Source organism: Salvelinus alpinus, chromosome 3 (genome assembly GCF_045679555.1).
Source record: "Salvelinus alpinus chromosome 3, SLU_Salpinus.1, whole genome shotgun sequence".
Taxonomy (NCBI): domain Eukaryota; kingdom Metazoa; phylum Chordata; class Actinopteri; order Salmoniformes; family Salmonidae; genus Salvelinus; species Salvelinus alpinus.
The window spans coordinates 2,687,844-2,711,692 of NC_092088.1; the positions used below are offsets into that span (position 1 = coordinate 2,687,844).

A 23,849-nucleotide genomic window follows, 5' to 3' on the forward strand; every position below is an offset into this window, starting at 1 on the left:
TGTAGCTAGTCTTTATCACTTCATATGGTGCTCTCCACTACACCAGGTAAACTACTGTAGCTAGTCTTTATCACTTCATATGGTGCTCTCCACTACACCAGGTAAACTACTGTAGCTAGTCTTTATCACTTCATATGGTGCTCTCCACTACACCAGGTAAACTACTGTAGCTAGTCTTTATCACTTCATATGGTGCTCTCCACTACACCAGGTAAACGACTGTAGCTAGTCTTTATCACTTCACATGGTGCTCTCCACTACACCAGGTAAACGACTGTAGCTAGTCTTTATCACTTCACATGGTGCTCTCCACTACACCAGGTAAACTACTGTAGCTAGCCTTTATCACTTCACATGGTGCTCTCCACTACACCAGGTAAACTACTGTAGCTAGCCTTTATCACTTCACATGGTGCTCTCCACTACACCAGGTAAACTACTGTAGCTAGTCTTTAATATCACTTCACATGATGCTCTCCACTACACCAGGTAAACTACTGTAGCTAGTCTTTATCACTTCATATGGTGCTCTCCACTACACCAGGTAAACGACTGTAGCTAGTCTTTATCACTTCACATGGTGCTCTCCACTACACCAGGTAAACTACTGTAGCTAGTCTTTATCACTTCATATGGTGCTCTCCACTACACCAGGTAAACTCACGTACCTTTAATATCTCTTCATATGGTGCTCTCCACTACACCAGGTAAACTAACGTACCTTTAATATCACTTCATATGGTGCTCTCCACTACACCAGGTAAACTACTGTAGCTAGTCTTTAATATCACTTCATATGATGCTCTCCACTACACCAGGTAAACTACTGTAGCTAGTCTTTATCACTTCATATGGTGCTCTCCACTACACCAGGTAAACTACTGTAGCTAGTCTTTAATATCACTTCATATGATGCTCTCCACTACACCAGGAAACTACTGTAGCTAGTCTTTATCACTTCATATGGTGCTCTCCACTACACCAGGTAAACTACTGTAGCTAGTCTTTAATATCACTTCATATGATGCTCTCCACTACACCAGGAAACTACTGTAGCTAGTCTTTATCACTTCATATGGTGCTCTCCACTACACCAGGTAAACTACTGTAGCTAGTCTTTATCACTTCATATGGTGCTCTCCACTACACCAGGTAAACTACTGTAGCTAGTCTTTATCACTTCATATGGTGCTCTCCACTACACCAGGTAAACTACTGTAGCTAGTCTTTAATATCACTTCATATGATGCTCTCCACTACACCAGGAAACTACTGTAGCTAGTCTTTATCACTTCATATGGTGCTCTCCACTACACCAGGTAAACTACTGTAGCTAGTCTTTAATATCACTTCATATGATGCTCTCCACTACACCATGTAAACTACTGTAGCTAGCCTTTATCACTTCACATGTTGCTCTCCACTACACCAGGTAAACTACTGTAGCTAGTCTTTAATATCACTTCATATGATGCTCTCCACTACACCAGGTAAACTACGGTAGCTAGTCTTTATCACTTCATATGGTGCTCTCCACTACACCAGGTAAACTACTGTAGCTAGTCTTTAATATCACTTCATATGATGCTCTCCACTACACCAGGTAAACTACGGTAGCTAGTCTTTATCACTTCATATGGTGCTCTCCACTAGACCAGGTAAACTACTGTACCTAGTCTTTAATATCACTTCATATGGTGCTCTCCACTACACCAGGTAAACTACTGTAGCTAGTCTTTATCACTTCACATGGTGCTCTCCACTACACCAGGTAAAGTACTGTAGCTAGTCTTTATCACTTCATATGGTGCTCTCCACTACACCAGGTACACTACTGTAGCTAGTCTTTATCACTTCACATGGTGCTCTCCACTACACCAGGTAAACTACTGTAGCTAGTCTTTATCACTTCATATGGTGCTCTCCACTACACCAGGTACACTACTGTAGCTAGTCTTTATCACTTCATATGGTGCTCTCCACTACACCAGGTAAACTACTGTAGCTAGTCTTTATCACTTCATATGGTGCTCTCCACTACACCAGGTAAACTACTGTAGCTAGTCTTTATCACTTCATATGGTGCTCTCCACTACACCAGGTAAACTACTGTAGCTAGTCTTTAATATCACTTCATATGGTGCTCTCCACTACACCAGGTAAACTACTGTAGCTAGTCTTTATCACTTCATATGGTGCTCTCCACTACACCAGGTAAACTACTGTACCTAGTCTTTATCACTTCATATGGTGCTCTCCACTACACCAGGTAAACTGCTGTAGCTAGTCTTTATCACTTCATATGGTGCTCTCCACTACACCAGGTAAACTACTGTAGCTAGTCTTTAATATCACTTCATATGGTGCTCTCCACTACACCAGGTAAACTACTGTAGCTAGTCTTTAATATCACTTCATATGGTGCTCTCCACTACACCAGGTAAACTACTGTACCTAGTCTTTATCACTTCATATGGTGCTCTCCACTACACCAGGTAAACTACTGTAGCTAGTCTTTATCACTTCATATGGTGCTCTCCACTACACCAGGTAAACTACTGTAGCCAGTCTTTATCACTTCATATGGTGCTCTCCACTACACCAGGTAAACTACTGTAGCTAGTCTTTAATATCACTTCATATGGTGCTCTCCACTACACCAGGTAAACTACTGTAGCTAGTCTTTAATATCACTTCATATGGTGCTCTCCACTACACCAGGTAAACTACTGTAGCTAGTCTTTATCACTTCATATGGTGCTCTCCACTACACCAGGTAAACTATTGTATCTAGTCTTTATCACTTCACATGTTGCTCTCCACTACACCAGGTAAACTACTGTAGCTAGTCTTTAATATCACTTCATATGGTGCTCTCCACTACACCAGGTAAACTACTGTAGCTAGTCTTTATCACTTCACATGTTGCTCTCCACTACACCAGGTAAACTATTGTATCTAGTCTTTATCACTTCACATGTTGCTCTCCACTACACCAGGTAAACGTTAATCATTCTCTCTCTAGGTAACAGCGTGTGCCTGGGTGTCTGATGGATGTCAGCTGTTCACCGGCAGTAGATGTGGAGTCATCACGGCCTACATTAACCGCTTCAATACTACTACTGTGAGTAGTACATATACACACTACATAACCAAAAGTATGTGGACACCTGCATGTCTACTACTGTGAGTAGTACAAGCATCTCTCTCTCAATGTAGATATACACACTACATGACCAAAAGTATGTGGACACCTGCATGTCCAACATCTCATTCCAAAATCATGGGTATTAATATGGAGTTGGTTCCCCCCTTTGCTACTATAACAGCCTCCACTCTTCTGGGAAGGTTTTCCACCAGATGTTGGAACATTGCTGCTATAACAGCCTCCACTCTTCTGGGAAGGCTTTCCACTAGATGTTGGAACATTGCTGCTATAACAGCCTCCACTCTTCTGGGAAGGCTTTCCACTAGATGTTGGAACATTGCTGCTATAACAGCCTCCACTCTTCTGGGAAGGCTTTCCACTAGATGTTGGAACATTGCTGCTATAACAGCCTCCACTCTTCTGGGAAGGCTTTCCACTAGATGTTGGAACATTGCTGTTATAACAGCCTCCACTCTTCTGGGAAGGCTTCCCACTAGATGTTGGAACATTGCTGCAGGGACTTGCTTCAGCCACAAGAGCATTAGTGAGGTCAGGCACTGATGTTGGGTGATTAGGCCTGGCTCGCAGTTGGCGTTCCAATTCATCCCAAAGGTGTTTGATGGGGTTGAGGTCAGGGCTCTGTGCAGGCCAGTCAAGTTCTTCCACACCGATCTCGATAAACAATTTCTGTATGGACCTCGCTATGTGCACAGGGGCATTGTCATGCTAAAACAGGAAAGGGCCTTCCCCAAACTGTTAACACAAAGTTGGAAGCACAGAATCGTCTAGAATGTCATTGTATGCTGTAGCGTTAAGATTTCCCTTCACTGGAACGAAGGGGCCTAGCCCGAACCATGAAACACAGTCCCAGACCATTATTCCTCCTCCACCAAACTTTACAGTTGGCACTATGCATTGGGGCAGGTAGCGTTCTCCTGGCATCCACCAAACCCAGATTCATCCATCGGACTGCCAGATGGCGTTTCCACTGCTCCAGAGTCCAATGGCGGCGAGCTTTACACCACTCCAGCCGACACTTGGCATTGCGCATGGTGATCTTAGACTTGTGTGCGGCTGCTCTGCCGTGGAAAACCATTTCATGAAGCGCCAGACGAACAGTTATTGTGTTGATGTTGCTTCCAGATGCAGTTAGGAGCTCGGTAGTGAGTGTTACAACTGAGGACAGATACGCGCTTCAGTACTCCGCGTCCTGTTCTGTGAGCTTGTGTGGCCTACCACTTCACGGCTGAGCCGTTGTTGCTCCTAGACATTTCCACTTCACAATAACAGCACTTACAGTTGACCGGGGAAGCTCTAGCAGGGCAGAAATTTGATGAACTGACTTGTTGGAAAGGTGGCATCCTATGACGGTGCCACGTTGAAAGTCACTGAGCTCTTCAGTAAGGCCATTCTACTGCCAATGTTTGTCTATGGAGATTGCATGGCTGTGTGCTCGATTTTTTTGTTTTTGTATTCTTTATGGATCTGTGTAATCTGAGGGAAATATGTGTCTCTATTATGGACATACATTTGTCAGGAGGTTAGGAAGTGCAGCTCAGTTTCCACCTCATTTTGTGGGCAGTGTGCACATAGCCTGTCTTCTCTTGAGAGCCAGGTCTGCCTTTCTCTCTCTCTCCCTTTTCTCTCTCTCTCTCTCTCTCTCTCCCTTTTCTCTCTCTCTCTCTCCCTCTCTCCCCTCTTTCTCTCTTTCCCTTTCACTCTCTCTCTCTCTTTCCCTTTCACTCTCTCTCTCTTTCCCTTTCTCTCTCTCTCTTTCTCTCTCTCTCTCTCTCTCTCTCTCTCTCGCTCGCTCTCTCCTTCTTTCTCTCGCTCTCTTGCTCTCTCTGTCTCTCTCTCGCTCTCTCTGTCTCTCTCTCGCTCTCTCTCTCTCTCTCTCTCTCTCTCTCTCTCTCTCTCTCTCTTTACCAGCACCACATTGAGTACAGTACCGTGGGTCTCCATGGCAACACCCTCAGTCACCCTCCAGCCATCCTCCTCTCTCCATCCTTCCATCCGTCCGCCTCCACATCAACACCCACTGACCTACCATTATCCCTCCCTCTAGACCCCCACAGTGCATACTCTCTCTCTCTCTCTCTCTCTCTGTCTCTCTCTCTGTCTGTCTCTCTCTCTCTCTGTCTCTCTCTGTTTCAATTCAATTGACTTTATTGACATGGCATTATTACTTACATTGTCAAAGTATACATATCGAAAAAATAATATATATATATATATTTATATATAAATACATGGTGGGACCAACAGCAATAATAATAGTAGTAGTGGACATGGGATTACCATTAACAACAACAACAATATTAATCAGAACAACAATACATTAAATCAACAGTAGTAGACCAGTCTCAACATGACTGAGAAGACACATGACCTGGTAGTAGACCAGTGTCAACATGACTGAGAAGACACATGACCTGGTAGTAGACCAGTGTCAACATGACTGAGAAGACACATGACCTGGTAGTAGACCAGTGTCAACATGACTGAGAAGACACATGACCTGGTAGTAGACCAGTGTCAACATGACTAAGAAGACACATGACCTGGTAGTAGACCAGTGTCAACATGACTGAGAAGACACATTACCTGGTAGTAGACCAGTGTCAACATGACTGAGAAGACACATGACCTGGTAGTAGACCCGTGTCAACATGACTGAGAAGACACATGACCTGGTAGTAGACCAGTGTCAACATGACTGAGAAGACACATGACCTGGTAGTAGACCAGTCTCAACATGACTGAGAAGACACATGACCTGGTAGTAGACCAGTGTCAACATGACTGAGAAGACACATGACATGGTATGAAAGACAAAACAAAACAAGATGGGAAATATTATCATCATTACATTGTACTTTTCACTGGCTGTCCCTCAGGTTGTGGCAGGAGGACACATATTTGGCTGCCAAAACTGCACATTTTGGCTTTTCACCCAATAAATATTAGATTTTTTCTTCATCTTTTATAGTTTCGAATTCTTTGTATAGCATTATAATTTTGGGAAAGAAATATTCTCTTAGGTCTGAGTATTTGTCACAGTGTAATAGGAAATGCAGCTCTGTCTCTACCTCCCCCTTGGAGCAGAGTGAGCACAGCCTGTCCTCTCTGGGCAGCCAGGTTGGTCTGTGACGACCGGTCTCTATAGCCAGACTGTCCTCTCTGGGCAGCCAGGTTTGTCTGTGACGACCGGTCTCTATAGCCATACTGTCCTCTCTGGGCAGCCAGGTTTGTCTGTGACGACCGGTCTCTATAGCCAGACTGTCCTCTCTGGGCAGCCAGGTTTGTCTGTGACGACCGGTCTCTATGGCCAGACTGTCCTCTCTGGGCAGCCAGGTTTTCCTGTGACGACCGGTCTCTATAGCCAGACTGTCCTCTCTGGGCGGCCAGGTTTGTCTGTGACGACCGGTCTTTATAGCCAGACTGTCCTCTCTGGGCAGCCAGGTTTGTCTGTGACGACCGGTCTCTATAGCCATACTGTCCTCTCTGGGCAGCCAGGTTTGTCTGTGACGACCGGTCTCTATAGCCAGACTGTCCTCTCTGGGCAGCCAGGTTTGTCTGTGACGACCGGTCTCTATAGCCAGACTGTCCTCTCTGGGCAGCCAGGTTTGTCTGTGACGACCGGTCTCTATAGCCAGACTGTCCTTTCTGGGCAGCCAGGTTTGTCTGTGACGACCGGTCTCTATAGCCAGACTGTCCTCTCTGGGCAGCCAGGTTTGTCTGTGACGACCGGTCTCTATAGCCAGACTGTCCTCTCTGGGCAGCCAGGTTTGTCTGTGACGACCGGTCTCTATAGCCAGACTGTCCTCTCTGAGTCTGTACCTAGTCAGTGTTTTCTTCAGTTTTCTATCAGTCACAGTGGTCAGATAGTCTGACACCATGTACTGTCTGTTTAGAGACAAATAGTATTGAAGTTTACTTAGATTTTTTTGTGGTGTCTTTCCAATAGGTGATATATTTATATTTTTGTTCAGGGCTCTTTGTTATATTGCTGTGGAGGGTTGCAAAGTGATTTCTCCACATATCCCCATTTTGGAGAGCCAGTTCCTCATGATGAGGTTTGTTTAATTTATTCCAGTTTTCCCAGAAGTGGTTTGATGGATTCCTCAATTCCATCCAGCTGATTTTCTGTTCCTGTGTTTGTATTGCTTCAGTGTTTCTCCATATTGAAGGTGTATGTTTGTGTTGTCTGGTTCGCTGTGTCTTTGATTAGATATATTTCTCAATGACTTCCTTAGATTTCTCCATCATCATCAAACCATGTGTCATTCTCTATGCTTTTAGGTTTGGTCTTGTGTTTCTTTCTTATGTTCCTGTGTTATAACTCCCTCCTCTTCCTCCTCCCTGTGTATAACTCCCTCCTCTTCCTCCTCCCTGTGTATAACTCCCTCCTCTTCCTCCTCCCTGTGTATAACTCTCTCCTCTTCCTCCTCCCTGTGTATAACTCCCTCCTCTTCCTCCTCCCTGTGTATAACTCCCTCCTCTTCCTCCTCCCTGTGTATAACTCCCTCCTCTTCCTCCTCCTCCCTGTGTATAACTCCCTCCTCTTCCTCCTCCTCCCTGTGTATAACTCCCACCTCTTCCTCCTCCCTGTGTATAACTCCCTCCTCTTCCTCCTCCTCCCTGTGTATAACTCCCTCCTCTTCCTCCTCCCTGTGTATAACTCCCTCCTCTTCCTCCTCCTCCTCCCTGTGTATAACTCCCTCCTCCTCCTCGCTGTGTATAACTCCCTTCTCTTCCTCCTCCTCCCTGTGTATAACTCCCTCCTCTTCCTCTGTGCGTCTTTTCCTGCAGCCTACAGAGATGGAGGTAGAGTCCCAGGTCCACCTGTATGGCCACAGCTCCGAGGTGACCAGCCTCCATGTGTGTAAACCATACAGTATCCTTATCTCTGTGTCCAGGGACGGAACATGCATCCTCTGGGACCTCAACAGGTGGGTGTACGTGGTGGCCTGCTGACAATGACCCGGCTTTATTCATGGAAGACAGAAAACGTAATCACCTGTTTGTCTTGTTAGGTTGTGTTATGTCCAGAGCCTGACGGGTCACAAGAGCCCGGTGACCGCAGTGTCTGCCAGTGAGACCACAGGGGACATCGCTACGGTCTGTGACTCAGGTGAGGACCTGGTTGTTACTGTATATAGTCTAGTCTAGTGGGAGGACCTGGTTGTTACTGTATATAGTCTAGTGGGAGGACCTGTCTGTTACTGTATATAGTCTAGTGGGAGGACCTGGCTGTTACTGTATATAGAATAGTGGGAGGACCTGGCTGTTACTGTATATAGGCTAGTGGGAGGACCTGTCTGTTACTGTATATAATCTAGTGGGAGGACCTGTCTGTTACTGTATATAGTCTAGTCTAGTGGGAGGACCTGTCTGTTACTGTATATAGTCTAGTCTAGTGGGAGGACCTGTCTGTTACTGTATATAGTCTAGTGGGAGGACCTGTCTGTTACTGTATATAGTCTAGTGGGAGGACCTGTCTATTACTGTATATAGTCTAGTCTAGTGGGAGGACCTGGCTGTTACTGTATATAGTCTAGTGGGAGGACCTGTCTGTTACTGTATATAGTCTAGTGGGAGGACCTGGCTGTTACTGTATATAGTCTAGTCTAGTGGGAGGACCTGGCTGTTACTGTATATAGTCTAGTGGGAGGACCTGGCTGTTACTGTATATAGTCTAGTGGGAGGACCTGTCTGTTACTGTATATAGAATAGTCTAGTGGGAGGACCTGTCTGTTACTGTATATAGTCTAGTGGGAGGACCTGTCTGTTACTGTATATAGTCTAGTGGGAGGACCTGTCTGTTACTGTATATAGTCTAGTCTAGTGGGAGGACCTGGCTGTTACTGTATATAGTCTAGTGGGAGGACCTGTCTGTTACTGTATATAGTCTAGTGGGAGGACCTGGCTGTTACTGTATATAGTCTAGTCTAGTGGGAGGACCTGGCTGTTACTGTATATAGTCTAGTGGGAGGACCTGTCTGTTACTGTATATAGTCTAGTGGGAGGACCTGTCTGTTACTGTATATAGAATAGTGGGAGGACCTGTCTGTTACTGTATATAGTCTAGTGGGAGGACCTGTCTGTTACTGTATATAGTCTAGTCTAGTGGGAGGACCTGTCTGTTACTGTATATAGAATAGTGGGAGGACCTGTCTGTTACTGTATATAGAATAGTGGGAGGACCTGTCTGTTACTGTATATAGTCTAGTCTAGTGGGAGGACCTGTCTGTTACTGTATATAGTCTAGTGGGAGGACCTGTCTGTTACTGTATATAGTCTAGTGGGAGGAACTGTCTGTTACTGTATATAGTCTAGTGGGAGGACCTGGCTGTTACTGTATATAGTCTAGTCTAGTGGGAGGACCTGGCTGTTACTGTATATAGTCTAGTCTAGTGGGAGGACCTGGCTGTTACTGTATATAGTCTAGTCTAGTGGGAGGACCTGGCTGTTACTGTATATAGTCTAGTCTAGTGGGAGGACCTGGCTGTTACTGTATATAGTCTAGTGGGAGGACCTATCTGTTACTGTATATAAAATAGTCTAGTGTGTTTTTGTCTGACTGCCTGTGTTTCTGTCTGACTGCCTGTGTGTCTGTCTGACTGCCTGTGTCTGGCTGACTGCCTGTGAGTCTGACTGACTGCCTGTGAGTCTGTCTGACTGCCTGCGTGTCTGTCTGACTGCCTGTGTCTGGCTGACTGCCTGTGAGTCTGACTGACTGCCTGTGAGTCTGGCTGACTGCCTGCGTGTCTGTCTGACTGCCTGTGAGTCTGACTGACTGCCTGCGTGTCTGTCTGACTGCCTGTGTCTGTCTGACTGCCTGTGAGTCTGACTGACTGCCTGCGTGTCTGTCTGACTGCCTGTGTGTCTGTCTGACTGCCTGCGTGTCTGTCTGACTGCCTGCGTGTCTGTCTGACTGCCTGCGTGTCTGTCTGACTGCCTGTGAGTCTGACTGACTGCCTGCGTGTATCACTCATCCTCTAACCTATGATGTCATTGTGTACATCCAGTGGGCGGGGGCAGTGACCTACGGTTGTGGACTGTGAACGGCGATCTGATTGGCCACGTCCACTGTCGCGAGATCATCTGCTCTGTGGCGTTCTCCAATCAGCCGGAGGGAGTGTCTGTCAACGTCATCACAGGGGGCCTGGAGAACGGAGTGGTCAGGTGAGCAGCTTCCTGTCTGTACGAGTTTCCTCGTGGCTGTTTTTAATGTGTGTGTTTTTATGCTGCTGTAAACAAATTGTCCAGCATTACCCAGGTTTCCTTCCAAACTTTTAACGTGAGGAAAGTACATGTTGGATAGAGAATGTCACAACATGCCTGATGGAAACCTCAAATTTCTCTATAAACTTTCCAAATGTCGAAAAAACTAAATACATTAGACAAGGTGGGATACTTTTTTGTGACGGTAAAATTAATTATGTGAGAAATTGTGGCGGAAACGCCTTTCTGAACAAATAAACTTTGATTGACGTGATGATTTTGGTGTTGATGCTCCTTTGGCTGCCGTTTGACAGGTAAAAGTCTCTTTCTCCATAATCAGATAAAAGTCTTTCTCCATAATCAGATAAAAGTCTTTCTCCATAATCAGATAAAAGTCTTTCTCCATAATCAGATAAGTCTCTTTCTCCATAATCATCTCCTCGTGTGCGGAGCCTTCAGACAGTGTTCACACCCCTCGACTTGTCCACATTTTGTTGTTACAAAATGTAAATTATTTCAAGTTATAAGCTGAAATGTCTTGAGTCAATAAGTATTCGACCTCTTCGTTATGACAAGGCTAAATAAGTTCAGGAGTCAAAATGTGCTTAACAAGTCACATAAGTGTCATGGACTCACTCTGTGTGCAATAATAGTGTTTAAAATTATTTTTGAATGACTAACTCATCTCTGTACCCCACACATACAATTATCTGTAAGGGCTCAGTCAAGCAGCGAATTTCAAACACAGATTCAACTCCGAAGACCCAGAGGTTTTCCAATGCCTTTCAAAGAAGGGCACCTATTGGTAGATGGGTCAACTTAAAAAAACAGATATTGAATATTCCTTTGAGCATGATGAAGTTATTAATTACACTTTGGATGGTGTATCAATACACCCAGTCACTACAGAGATACAGGGGTCCTTCCTAACTCAGTTGCCGGAGAGGAAGGAAACCGCTCAGGGATTTCACCATGAGGCCAATGGTGACTTTAAAACCATTAGAGTTTAATGGCTGTGATAAGAGAACTGAGGATGGATCAACAACATTGTAGTTACTCTACAATACTAACATAAATGACAGAGTGAAAAGAAGGAAGTCTGTACAGAATAAAAATATTCCAAAACATGCATCCTGTTTGCAACAAGGCACTAAAGTAATACTACAGGAAATGTGACAAAGAAATTAACTTATGTCCGGAATACAAAGTGTTATGTTTGAGGTAAATCCAATACAACACATTACTGAGTACCACTCTCCATATTTTCAAGCATAGTGGTGTCTGCATCATGTTATGGGTAGGCGTGTCATCATTAAGGACTGAGGAGTTTTTCAGGATAGAAAATAAACAGAATGGAGCTAAACACAGGCAAAATAGAGGAAAACCTGGTTCAGTCTGCTTTCCACCAGACACAGAGATTAATTCACCTTTCAGCAGGACAATAATCTAAAACACAAGGCCAAATATACAGTGGCCAAGTTAGTTTTGACTTAGTTTTGACTTAAATCTACTTGAAAATCTATAGCAATAACTGAATATGTCTGTCTAGCAATGATCAACAACCAATTTGACAGATCTTGAAGAATTTTGAAAATAATAATGGGTAAATGTTGCATAATCAAGGTGCGGAAAGCTGTTAGACCCAGAAAGACTCACAGCTCTTAGAGCCTTACCCAGAAAGACTCACAGCTCTTTGAGACTTACCCAGAAAGACTCACAGCTCTTAGAGCCTTACCCAGAAAGACTCACAGTTCTTAGAACCTTACCCGGAAAGACTCACAGCTCTTAGAGCCTTACCCGGAAAGACTCACATCTCTTAGAGCCTTACCCAGAAAGACTCACAGCTCTTAGAACCTTACCCGGAAAGACTCACAGCTCTTAGAGCCTTACCCAGAAAGACTCACAGCTCTTAGAACCTTACCCAGAAAGACTCACAGCTCTTAGAGCCTTACCCAGAAAGACTCACAGCTCTTAGAACCTTACCCAGAAAGACTCACATCTCTTAGAGCCTTACCCAGAAAGACTCACAGCTCTTAGAGCCTTACCCAGAAAGACTCACAGCTCTTAGAGCCTTACCCAGAAAGACTCACAGCTCTTAGAGCCTTACCCAGAAAGACTCACAGCTCTTAGAACCTTACCCGGAAAGACTCACATCTCTTAGAGCCTTACCCGGAAAGACTCACATCTCTTAGAGCCTTACCCGGAAAGACTCACAGCTCTTAGAGCCTTACTCAGAAAGACTCACAGCTCTTAGAGCCTTACCCAGAAAGACTCACAGCTCTTAGAGCCTTACCCAGAAAGACTCACAGCTCTTAGAGCCTTACCCAGAAAGACTCACAGCTCTTAGAACCTTACCCAGAAAGACTCACAGCTCTTAGAACCTTACCCAGAAAGACTCACAGCTCTTAGAGCCTTAACCAGAAAGACTCACAACTCTTAGAGCCTTACCCAGAAAGACTCACAGCTCTTAGAGCCTTACCCAGAAAGACTCACAGCTCTTAGAGCCTTACCCAGAAAGACTCACAGCTCTTAGAACCTTACCCGGAAAGACTCACAGCTCTTAGAGCCTTACCCAGAAAGACTCACAGCTCTTAGAGCCTTACCCAGAAAGACTCACAGCTCTTAGAGCCTTACCCAGAAAGACTCACAGCTCTTAGAGCCTTACCCAGAAAGACTCACAGTTCTTAGAACCTTACCCGGAAAGACTCACAGCTCTTAGAGGCTTACCCGGAAAGACTCACAGCTCTTAGAGCCTTACCCGGAAAGACTCACATCTCTTAGAGCCTTACCCGGAAAGACTCACAGCTCTTAGAACCTTACCCGGAAAGACTCACAGCTTTTAGAACCTTACCCGGAAAGACTCACAGCTTTTAGAACCTTACCCAGAAAGACTCACAGCTCTTAGAGCCTTACCCAGAAAGACTCACAGCTCTTAGAACCTTACCCAGAAAGACTCACAGCTCTTAGAGCCTTACCCAGAAAGACTCACAGCTCTTAGAGCCTTACCCAGAAAGACTCACAGCTCTTAGAGCCTTACCCAGAAAGACTCACAGCTCTTAGAGCCTTACCCAGAAAGACTCACAGCTCTTAGAACCTTACCCGGAAAGACTCACATCTCTTAGAGCCTTACCCGGAAAGACTCACAGCTCTTAGAGCCTTACCCGGAAAGACTCACAGCTCTTAGAGCCTTACCCAGAAAGACTCACAGCTCTTAGAGCCTTACCCGGAAAGACTCACAGCTCTTAGAGCCTTACCCAGAAAGACTCACAGCTCTTAGAGCCTTACCCAGAAAGACTCACAGCTCTTAGAACCTTACCCAGAAAGACTCACAGCTCTTAGAGCCTTACCCGGAAAGACTCACAGCTCTTAGAGCCTTACCCGGAAAGACTCACAGCTCTTAGAGCCTTACCCGGAAAGACTCACAGCTCTTAGAGCCTTACCCGGAAAGACTCACAGCTCTTAGAGCCTTACCCGGAAAGACTCACAGCTCTTAAGAGCCTTACCCGGAAAGACTCACAGCTCTTAGAGCCTTACCCGGAAAGACTCACAGCTCTTAGAGCCTTACCCAGAAAGACTCACAGCTCTTAGAGCCTTATCCAGAAAGACTGACATCTCTTAGAGAATTACCCAGAAACACTCACAGCTGTAATCGCTGCCAAATGTGTGCTTCTACAAAGTTTTGACTCTGTAGAAGCACAGAGTTTGGGGTTGAATACTTATGTAAATTAGATATTTCTGTATTTCATTTTCAAAACATTTACCAAAATGTCTAAAAACATGTCTTCATTGTGTCATTATGGGGTATTGTGTGTAGATGGGTGAGAATTTATTAAATTTTTAATCCATTTTGAATTCAGACTAACAAAACAAAATGTGGAATTAGTCAAGGGGTGTGAATACTTCCTGGAGGAACTGTATGTAGCCTACCCACACTATCTCTGTTGGCTAGAGAGAACGTACCAATACTTCCTGAAGGAACTGTATGTAGTCTACCCACACTATCTCTGTTGGCTAGAGAGAACGTACCAATACTTCCTGAAGGAACTGTATGTAGCCTACCCACACTATCTCTGTTGGCTAGAGAGAACGTACCAATACTTCCTGAAGGAACTGTATGTAGCCTACTCACACTATCTCTGTTGGCTAGAGAGAACGTACCAATACTTCCTGAAGGAACTGTATGTAGCCTACCCACACTATCTCTGTTGGCTAGAGAGAACGTACCAATACTTCCTGAAGGAACTGTATGTAGCCTACCCACACTATCTCTGTTGGCTAGAGAGAACGTACCAATACTTCCTAAAGGAACTGTAGGTAGCCTACCCACACCATCTCTGTTGGCTAGAGAGAACGTACCAATACTTCCTGAAGGAACTGTAGGTAGCCTACCCACACTATCTCTGTTGGCTAGAGAGAACGTACCAATACTTCCTGAAGGAACTGTATGTAGCCTACCCACACTATCTCTGTTGGCTAGAGAGAACGTACCAATACTTCCTAAAGGAACTGTATGTAGCCTACCCACACTATCTCTGTTGGCTAGAGAGAACGTACCAATACTTCCTGAAGGAACTGTATGTAGCCTACCCACACTATCTCTGTTGGCTAGAGAGAACGTACCAATACTTCCTGAAGGAACTGTATGTAGCCTACCCACACTATCTCTGTTGGCTAGAGAGAACGTACCAATACTTCCTGAAGGAACTGTATGTAGCCTACCCACACTATCTCTGTTGGCTAGAGAGAACGTACCAATACCAGAGTGGGCACATTCATTATATAAGAAAAACATTTGAGATGGAAACCCATTTTAAGTTGTATTTTTTATTCTGTACAAGATATCTTTCTGTTCACGTCCTTTTATCTGCAACAAATCAATCTGATGGAAAAACAGCTCTTCTGGGAAAATGCACATATTGTTTATATGCAAATGTTTTAATATGCGCGTGGAAAAACTGTCGCTCAATTGGATGGAAACCTGGGTAGTGACATAAAGACGTTCTGAATCTGAATGAATGTGGCTTCCTGAATAAATGTTAAATAACAAAGGTCTTCCTTTTTCCTCTCGTCACAACCATTCAGGCTGTGGAGCACCTGGGACTTGAAGCCAGTGAGAGAGATCACCTTCCCCAAGTCGAACAAGCCTATCATCAGCCTGACGTATTCCTGTGACGGCCACCACCTCTACACCGCTAACAGTGAGGGGACGGTCATGGCCTGGTGTAGGAGAGACCAGCAGAGGATGAAACTCCCCATGTTCTACAGCTTCCTCTCTAGCTACGCTGCCAGCTGACAGACTAGGGCCTTGAACGACTACACTACCCACAATCCTCCTGAGAGACATGATTACAATACCCATAGTCCTTTTCTGACGCATGGCCCCAGACTACCCTGAGAGACCGCATGAGGGACAGAACTACAATACCCACAGTCCTCTGCTAGTATGGCAGCCCCCAGACCTCCTGGCATGTTGAGAGTTAGAACTACAATACCCATAGTTCTCTTCTCTTCTGACGCATTGCTCCAGACAACCCTGGGACGAAACTACAATAACCACAGTTCTCCAGGCGGACGGAACAGCCTGAACCTCTCCATGAGCAGTCAGTCCCCTTCCCTCCCCCCGCCGGGAGACGGACATGTCAACATGCTGCAGACGACCAATCAAAGCCCTCAGCTCAGACCCTAAGACCCTACAGCCATTTCCGTGCGAGCAGACTAGCGGCTGTTAACATGAAGCTAAGATATGATATTAAAGACATCTAGATATACATTTTATTTGCTTTTGGAATGTTTTGGTTTTGTTGTCGTGGTAATAGTGTTCCTTCCTTCTGAAATGTGTTGCTGATGACTTGATTGGTTGTTTGGACTGTCCTGGTGAGCTGCTACATAACATCTGACCAATCCCAAGTCAGACCAGAGGGCTGAAGGCCCCGCCTCTGCTAGTGTCTGACCAATCCAAAGCCAGAGCAGAGGGTTGAAGACCCGTCCCCGTCTCTCCTCTACGGCCGACGTATGTCTCTCTCTGCATGAGTCACCTGACTGATGGCTTTTGTTCCTGAGAGACTAGGACAAGCTTCAGTTACAGGGGCACACTGCATATCTGTCACCTACCTGGAGATGACCCTGCATGGCCCTGTGGGGTCTGAGAGACCCTTCCTGGCCACTCTGAACTCTAGACTACGTAGACCAGCTAGGGGGATCTGGGATGACGTGGGTTGTGTTGCCTGTAATGTCCTGCCCTGTGCCCTAAGAAAGGCCTCTTCTTGCATGCTGGAATTAAGGAGACGGAGGGGGATGCATGGATGGGTGTGGATGGGTGCAGGGGTGTGTGGATGGATGTGTGTGTGAGAGCTTGAAAGCACTAACTCCATTGTGTTCCTTGTGTTCCTGCCTTGTATCAATCCTGTTTCCTGCCTTGTATCAACCCTGTTTCCTGCCTTGTATCAATCCTGTTTCTTGTGTCATTTTGTTTTCACTTTGTTTTTGCATTGGCTTCCTTAGAGTGCTGTTGTCGTTATTTGTTATTATCAATGAAAGCTGAGAATGATCTGCTGTCGAGTTTTGTCCTTGTGTTTACTGGTCTGAAATTGCTGCCTCCAATGCACTGCAGCCATCAACTGATTCTTACAGCCATCAACTGATTCTTACAGACATCAACTGATTCTTACAGACATCAACTGATTCTTGCAGCCATCAACTGATTCTTGCAGCCATCAACTGATTCTTACAGCCATCAACTGATTCTTACAGCCATCAACTGATTCTTACAGACATCAACTGATTCTTACAGACATCAACTGATTCTTACAGCCATCAACTGATTCTTACAGCCATCAACTGATTCTTACAGACATCAACTGATTCTTACAGCCATCAACTGATTCTTACAGCCATCAACTGATTCTTACAGACATCAACTGATTCTTACAGACATCAACTGATTCTTACAGACATCAACTGATTCTTACATCCATCAACTGATTCTTACAGCCATCAACTGATTCTTACAGACATCAACTGATTCTTACAGACATCAACTGATTCTTACAGACATCAACTGATTCTTACAGCCATCAACTGATTCTTACAGACATCAACTGATTCTTACAGACATCAACTGATTCTTACAGACATCAACTGATTCTTACAGACATCAACTGATTCTTACAGACATCAACTGATTCTTACAGACATCAACTGATTCTTACAGACATCAACTGATTCTTACAGCCATCAACTGATTCTTACAGACATCAACTGATTCTTACAGACATCAACTGATTCTTACAGACATCAACTGATTCTTACAGCCATCAACTGATTCTTACAGACATCAACTGATTCTTACAGACATCAACTGATTCTTACAGACATCAACTGATTCTTACAGACATCAACTGATTCTTACAGACATCAACTGATTCTTACAGACATCAACTGATTCTTACAGACATCAACTGATTCTTGCAGCCATCAACTGATTCTTGCAGCCATCAACTGATTCTTTCAGCCATCAACTGATTCTTACAGCCATCAACTGATTCTTACAGCCATCAACTGATTCTTACAGACATCAACTGATTCTTACAGCCATCAACTGATTCTTACAGCCATCAACTGATTCTTACAGCCATCAACTGATTCTTACAGACATCAACTGATTCTTACAGCCATCAACTGATTCTTACAGCCATCAACTGATTCTTACAGACATCAACTGATTCTTACAGACATCAACTGATTCTTACAGACATCAACTGATTCTTACATCCATCAACTGATTCTTACAGCCATCAACTGATTCTTACAGACATCAACTGATTCTTACAGACATCAACTGATTCTTACAGACATCAACTGATTCTTACAGCCATCAACTGATTCTTACAGACATCAACTGATTCTTACAGACATCAACTGATTCTTACAGACATCAACTGATTCTTACAGACATCAACTGATTCTTACAGACATCAACTGATTCTTACAGACATCAACTGATTCTTACAGACATCAACTGATTCTTACAGCCATCAACTGATTCTTACAGACATCAACTGATTCTTACAGACATCAACTGATTCTTACAGACATCAACTGATTCTTACAGCCATCAACTGATTCTTACAGACATCAACTGATTCTTACAGACATCAACTGATTCTTACAGACATCAACTGATTCTTACAGACATCAACTGATTCTTACAGACATCAACTGATTCTTACAGACATCAACTGATTCTTACAGACATCAACTGATTCTTACAGACATCAACTGATTCTTGCAGCCATCAACTGATTCTTGCAGCCATCAACTGATTCTTTCAGCCATCAACTGATTCTTACAGCCATCAACTGATTCTTACAGCCATCAACTGATTCTTACAGACATCAACTGATTCTTACAGACATCAACTGATTCTTACAGACATCAACTGATTCTTACAGACATCAACTGATTCTTACAGACATCAACTGATTCTTACAGCTTGCTGAAAATGTAAAATATCGTAGGAGAGGAAAAAATATCCCATCGTCACATAGATGTCATTCTAGCTCAGAGTACCTTTCCTTTGGAGGCGGAGAACCAGAGTTGAACTAGAGTTCATCCTCTAGTTCATCTTAGTAGTATTTGGATCCAGACAGATAAGAGAGTGCAGTGTAGTCTGTCCTCTGAGCTCTCTTCTCCTCTCACAGCCCTGTAAAAGTAGTGACTTGATCCAGACAGCAGTGTAGTCTGTCCTCTGAGCTCTCCTCTAGTCTCCCACTCGAGCTCCTGCTGCCAGGATTACAGACCACTGGGGAGCTGCTGCAACATCCCAGGAGACATCAAAACACCCTGGTAATTAGCAATTAATTGAATGAGTGTATATCTTCACTACTACACAATCAGAGAGAGGGAGAGAGAGGCGATAGAGGGAGGCGAGAGAGGCAAGAGGGAGGCGATAGAGAGAGGCAAGAGAGAGAGAGAGAGAGAGACTTTTTGTCTTTAATGATACATCCTCATTTCATTATAAACCTCCCCTCCACCCCCTTTAAAAAAGGAACATCCCCTGTGCTGCATACTCACCTTGCCCTCTACCCCATATGCAACCGTATAGCCAACCCATCTTCCCCAGCTGTACAGACAGCCCCCCAACACACCATATCTCCTGAAACATCTTCCCCAGCCATACAGACAGCCCCCGAACACACCATATCTCCTGAAACATCTTCCCCAGCTATACAGACAGCCCCCCAACACACCATATCTCCTGAAACATCTTCCCCAGCTATACAGACAGCCCCCCAACACACCATATCTCCTGAAACATCTTCCCCAGCTATACAGACAGCCCCCCAACACACCATATCTCCTGAAACATCTTCCCCAGCTATACAGACAGCCCCACAACACACCATATCTCCTGAAACATCTTCCCCAGCTATACAGACAGCCCCCCAACACACTATATCTCCTGAAACATCTTCCCCAGCTATACAGACAGCCCCCCAACACACCATATCTCCTGAAACATCTTCCCCAGCTATACAGACAGCCCCCCAACACACTATATCTCCTGAAACATCTTCCCCAGCTATACAGACAGCCCCCCAACACACCATATCTCCTGAAACATCTTCCCCAGCTATACAGACAGCCCCCCAACACACCATATCTCCTGAAACATCTTCCCCAGCTATACAGACAGCCCCCCAACACACCATATCCCCTGAAACATCTTCCCCAGCTGTACAGACAGCCCCCCAACACACCATATCCCCTGAAACATCTTCCCCAACTGTACAGACAGCCCCCCAACACACCATATCCCCTGAAACACCTTCCCCAGCTGTACAGACAGCCCCCCCAACACACCATATCTCCTGAAACATCTTCCCCAGCTATACAGACAGCCCCCCCTCCCCCCAACACACCATATCCCCTGAAACATCTTCCCCAGCTGTACAGACAGCCCCCCAACACACCATATCTCCTGAAACATCTTCCCCAGCTATACAGACAGCCCCCCAACACACCATATCTCCTGAAACATCTTCCCCAGCTATACAGACAGCCCCCCAACACACTATATCTCCTGAAACATCTTCCCCAGCTATACAGACAGCCCCCCAACACACCATATCTCCTGAAACATCTTCCCCAGCTATACAGACAGCCCCCCAACACACCATATCTCCTGAAACATCTTCCCCAGCTATACAGACAGCCCCCCAACACACCATATCCCCTGAAACATCTTCCCCAGCTGTACAGACAGCCCCCCAACACACCATATCCCCTGAAACATCTTCCCCAACTGTACAGACAGCCCCCCAACACACCATATCCCCTGAAACACCTTCCCCAGCTGTACAGACAGCCCCCCCAACACACCATATCCCCTGAAACATCTTCCCCAGCTATACAGACAGCCCCCCAACACACCATATCTCCTGAAACATCTTCCCCAGCTATACAGACAGCCCCCCAACACACCATATCTCCTGAAACATCTTCCCCAGCTATACAGACGGCCCCCCAACACACCATATCTCCTGAAACATCTTCCCCAGCTATACAGACGGCCCCCCAACACACCATATCTCCTGAAACATCTTCCCCAGCTATACAGACGGCCCCCCAACACACCATATCTCCTGAAACATCTTCCCCAGCTATACAGACAGCCCCCCAACACACCATATCTCCTGAAACATCTTCCCCAGCTATACAGACAGCCCCCCCCCCCCCCAACACACCATATCTCCTGAAACATCTTCCCCAGCTGTACAGACAGCCCCCCCAACACACCATATCTCCTGAAACATCTTCCCCAGCTATACAGACAGCCCCCCCCCCCAACACACCATATCTCCTGAAACATCTTCCCCAGCTGTACAGACAGCCCCCCCAACACACCATATCTCCTGAAACATCTTCCCCAGCTATACAGACAGCCCCCCCCCCAACACACCATATCTCCTGAAACATCTTCCCCAGCTATACAGACAGCCCCCCCAACACACCATATCTCCTGAAACATCTTCCCCAGCTATACAGACAGCCCCCCCCCCCCAACACACCATATCTCCTGAAACATCTTCCCCAGCTATACAGACAGCCCCCCCAACACACCATATCTCCTGAAACATCTTCCCCAGCTATACAGACAGCCCCCCCAACACACCATATCTCCTGAAACATCTTCCCCAGCTATACAGACAGCCCCCCCCCCCCAACACACCATATCTCCTGAAACATCTTCCCCAGCTATACAGACAGCCCCCCCAACACACCATATCTCCTGAAACATCTTCCCCAGCTATACAGACAGCCCCCCCAACACACCATATCTCCTGAAACATCTTCCCCAGCTATACAGACAGCCCCCCAACACACCATATCTCCTGAAACATCTTCCCCAGCTATACAGACAGCCCCCCAACACACCATATCTCCTGAAACATCTTCCCCAGCTATACAGACAGCCACCCAACACACCATATCTCCTGAAACATCTTCCCCAGCTATACAGACAGACCCCCCAACACACCATATCCCCTGAAACATCTTCCCCAGCTATACAGACAGCCCCCCCAACACACCATATCTCCTGAAACATCTTCCCCAGCTATACAGACAGCCCCCCCAACACACCATATCTCCTGAAACATCTTCCCCAGCTATACAGACAGCCCCCCCAACACACAATATCTCCTGAAACATCTTCCCCAGCTATACAGACAGCCCCCCCAACACACCATATCTCCTGAAACATCTTCCCCAGCTGTACAGACAGCCCCCCCCCCCCAACACACCATATCTCCTGAAACATCTTCCCCAGTTATACAGACAGCCCCCCCAACACACCATATCTCCTGAAACATCTTCCCCAGCTATACAGACAGCCCCCCCCCCCAACACACCATATCTCCTGAAACATCTTCCCCAGTTATACAGACAGCCCCCCCAACACACCATATCTCCTGAAACATCTTCCCCAGCTATACAGACAGCCCTCCAACACACCATATCTCCTGAAACATCTTCCCCAGCTATACAGACAGCCCCCCCAACACACCATATCTCCTGAAACATCTTCCCCAGCTATACAGACAGCCCCCCAACACACCATATCTCCTGAAACATCTTCCCCAGCTATACAGACAGCCACCCAACACACCATATCTCCTGAAACATCTTCCCCAGCTATACAGACAGACCCCCCAACACACCATATCCCCTGAAACATCTTCCCCAGCTATACAGACAGCCCCCCCAACACACCATATCTCCTGAAACATCTTCCCCAGCTGTACAGACGGCCCCCCAACACACCATATCTCCTGAAACATCTTCCCCAGCTATACAGACAGCCCCCCAACACACTATATCTCCTGAAACATCTTCCCCAGCTATACAGACAGCCCCCCAACACACCATATCTCCTGAAACATCTTCCCCAGCTATACAGACAGCCCCCCAACACACCATATCCCCTGAAACATCTTCCCCAGCTATACAGACAGCCCCCCAACACACCATATCTCCTGAAACATCTTCCCCAGCTGTACAGACAGCCCCCCCAACACACCATATCTCCTGAAACATCTTCCCCAGCTATACAGACAGCCCCCCCAACACACCATATCTCCTGAAACATCTTCCCCAGCTGTACAGACAGCCCCCCAACACACCATATCTCCTGAAACATCTTCCCCAGCTATACAGACAGCCCCCCAACACACCATATCTCCTGAAACATCTTCCCCAGCTATACAGACAGCCCCCCCAACACACCATATCTCCTGAAACATCTTCCCCAGCTATACAGACAGCCCCCCAACACACCATATCTCCTGAAACATCTTCCCCAGCTATACAGACAGCCCCCCCAACACACCATATCTCCTGAAACATCTTCCCCAGCTATACAGACAGCCCCCCCAACACACCATATCTCCTGAAACATCTTCCCCAGCTATACAGACAGCCCCCCAACACACCATATCTCCTGAAACATCTTCCCCAGCTGTACAGACGGCCCCCCAACACACCATATCTCCTGAAACATCTTCCCCAGCTATACAGACAGCCCCCCAACACACCATATCTCCTGAAACATCTTCCCCAGCTATACAGACAGCCCCCCCAACACACCATATCTCCTGAAACATCTTCCCCAGCTATACAGACAGCCCCCCAACACACCATATCTCCTGAAACATCTTCCCCTGCTATACAGACAGCCCCCCCCCCCCCCCCAACACACCATATCTCCTGAAACATCTTCCCCAGCTATACAGACAGCCCCCCCAACACACCATATCTCCTGAAACATCTTCCCCAGCTGTACAGACAGCCCCTCAACACACCATATCCCCTGAAACATCTTCCCCAGTTATACAGACAGCCCCCCCAACACACCATATCTCCTGAAACATCTTCCCCAGCTATACAGACAGCCCCCCAACACACCATCTCCTGA

The 23,849-nt window shown here is 45.9% G+C and overlaps 1 protein-coding gene across 4 annotated transcripts in view; it reads left to right on the forward strand.

The window, feature by feature from the left end:
- The window catches only part of lyst (lysosomal trafficking regulator), a 323,436-nt gene extending 306,505 nt beyond the window's left edge, over positions 1-16,931 (forward strand). For all 4 annotated transcript variants that reach the window (XM_071391269.1, XM_071391271.1, XM_071391270.1 and 1 more), the window contains 5 exons: positions 3,026-3,124; positions 7,961-8,100; positions 8,185-8,282; positions 10,180-10,336; positions 15,458-16,931. In XM_071391269.1, coding sequence (XP_071247370.1) covers positions 3,026-3,124; positions 7,961-8,100; positions 8,185-8,282; positions 10,180-10,336; positions 15,458-15,668 — 705 coding nt within the window. In that variant the 3' untranslated portion in view covers positions 15,669-16,931. The remainder of the gene's footprint in view (positions 1-3,025; positions 3,125-7,960; positions 8,101-8,184; positions 8,283-10,179; positions 10,337-15,457) is intronic.
- The last annotated feature ends 6,918 nt before the right edge of the window (positions 16,932-23,849 follow it).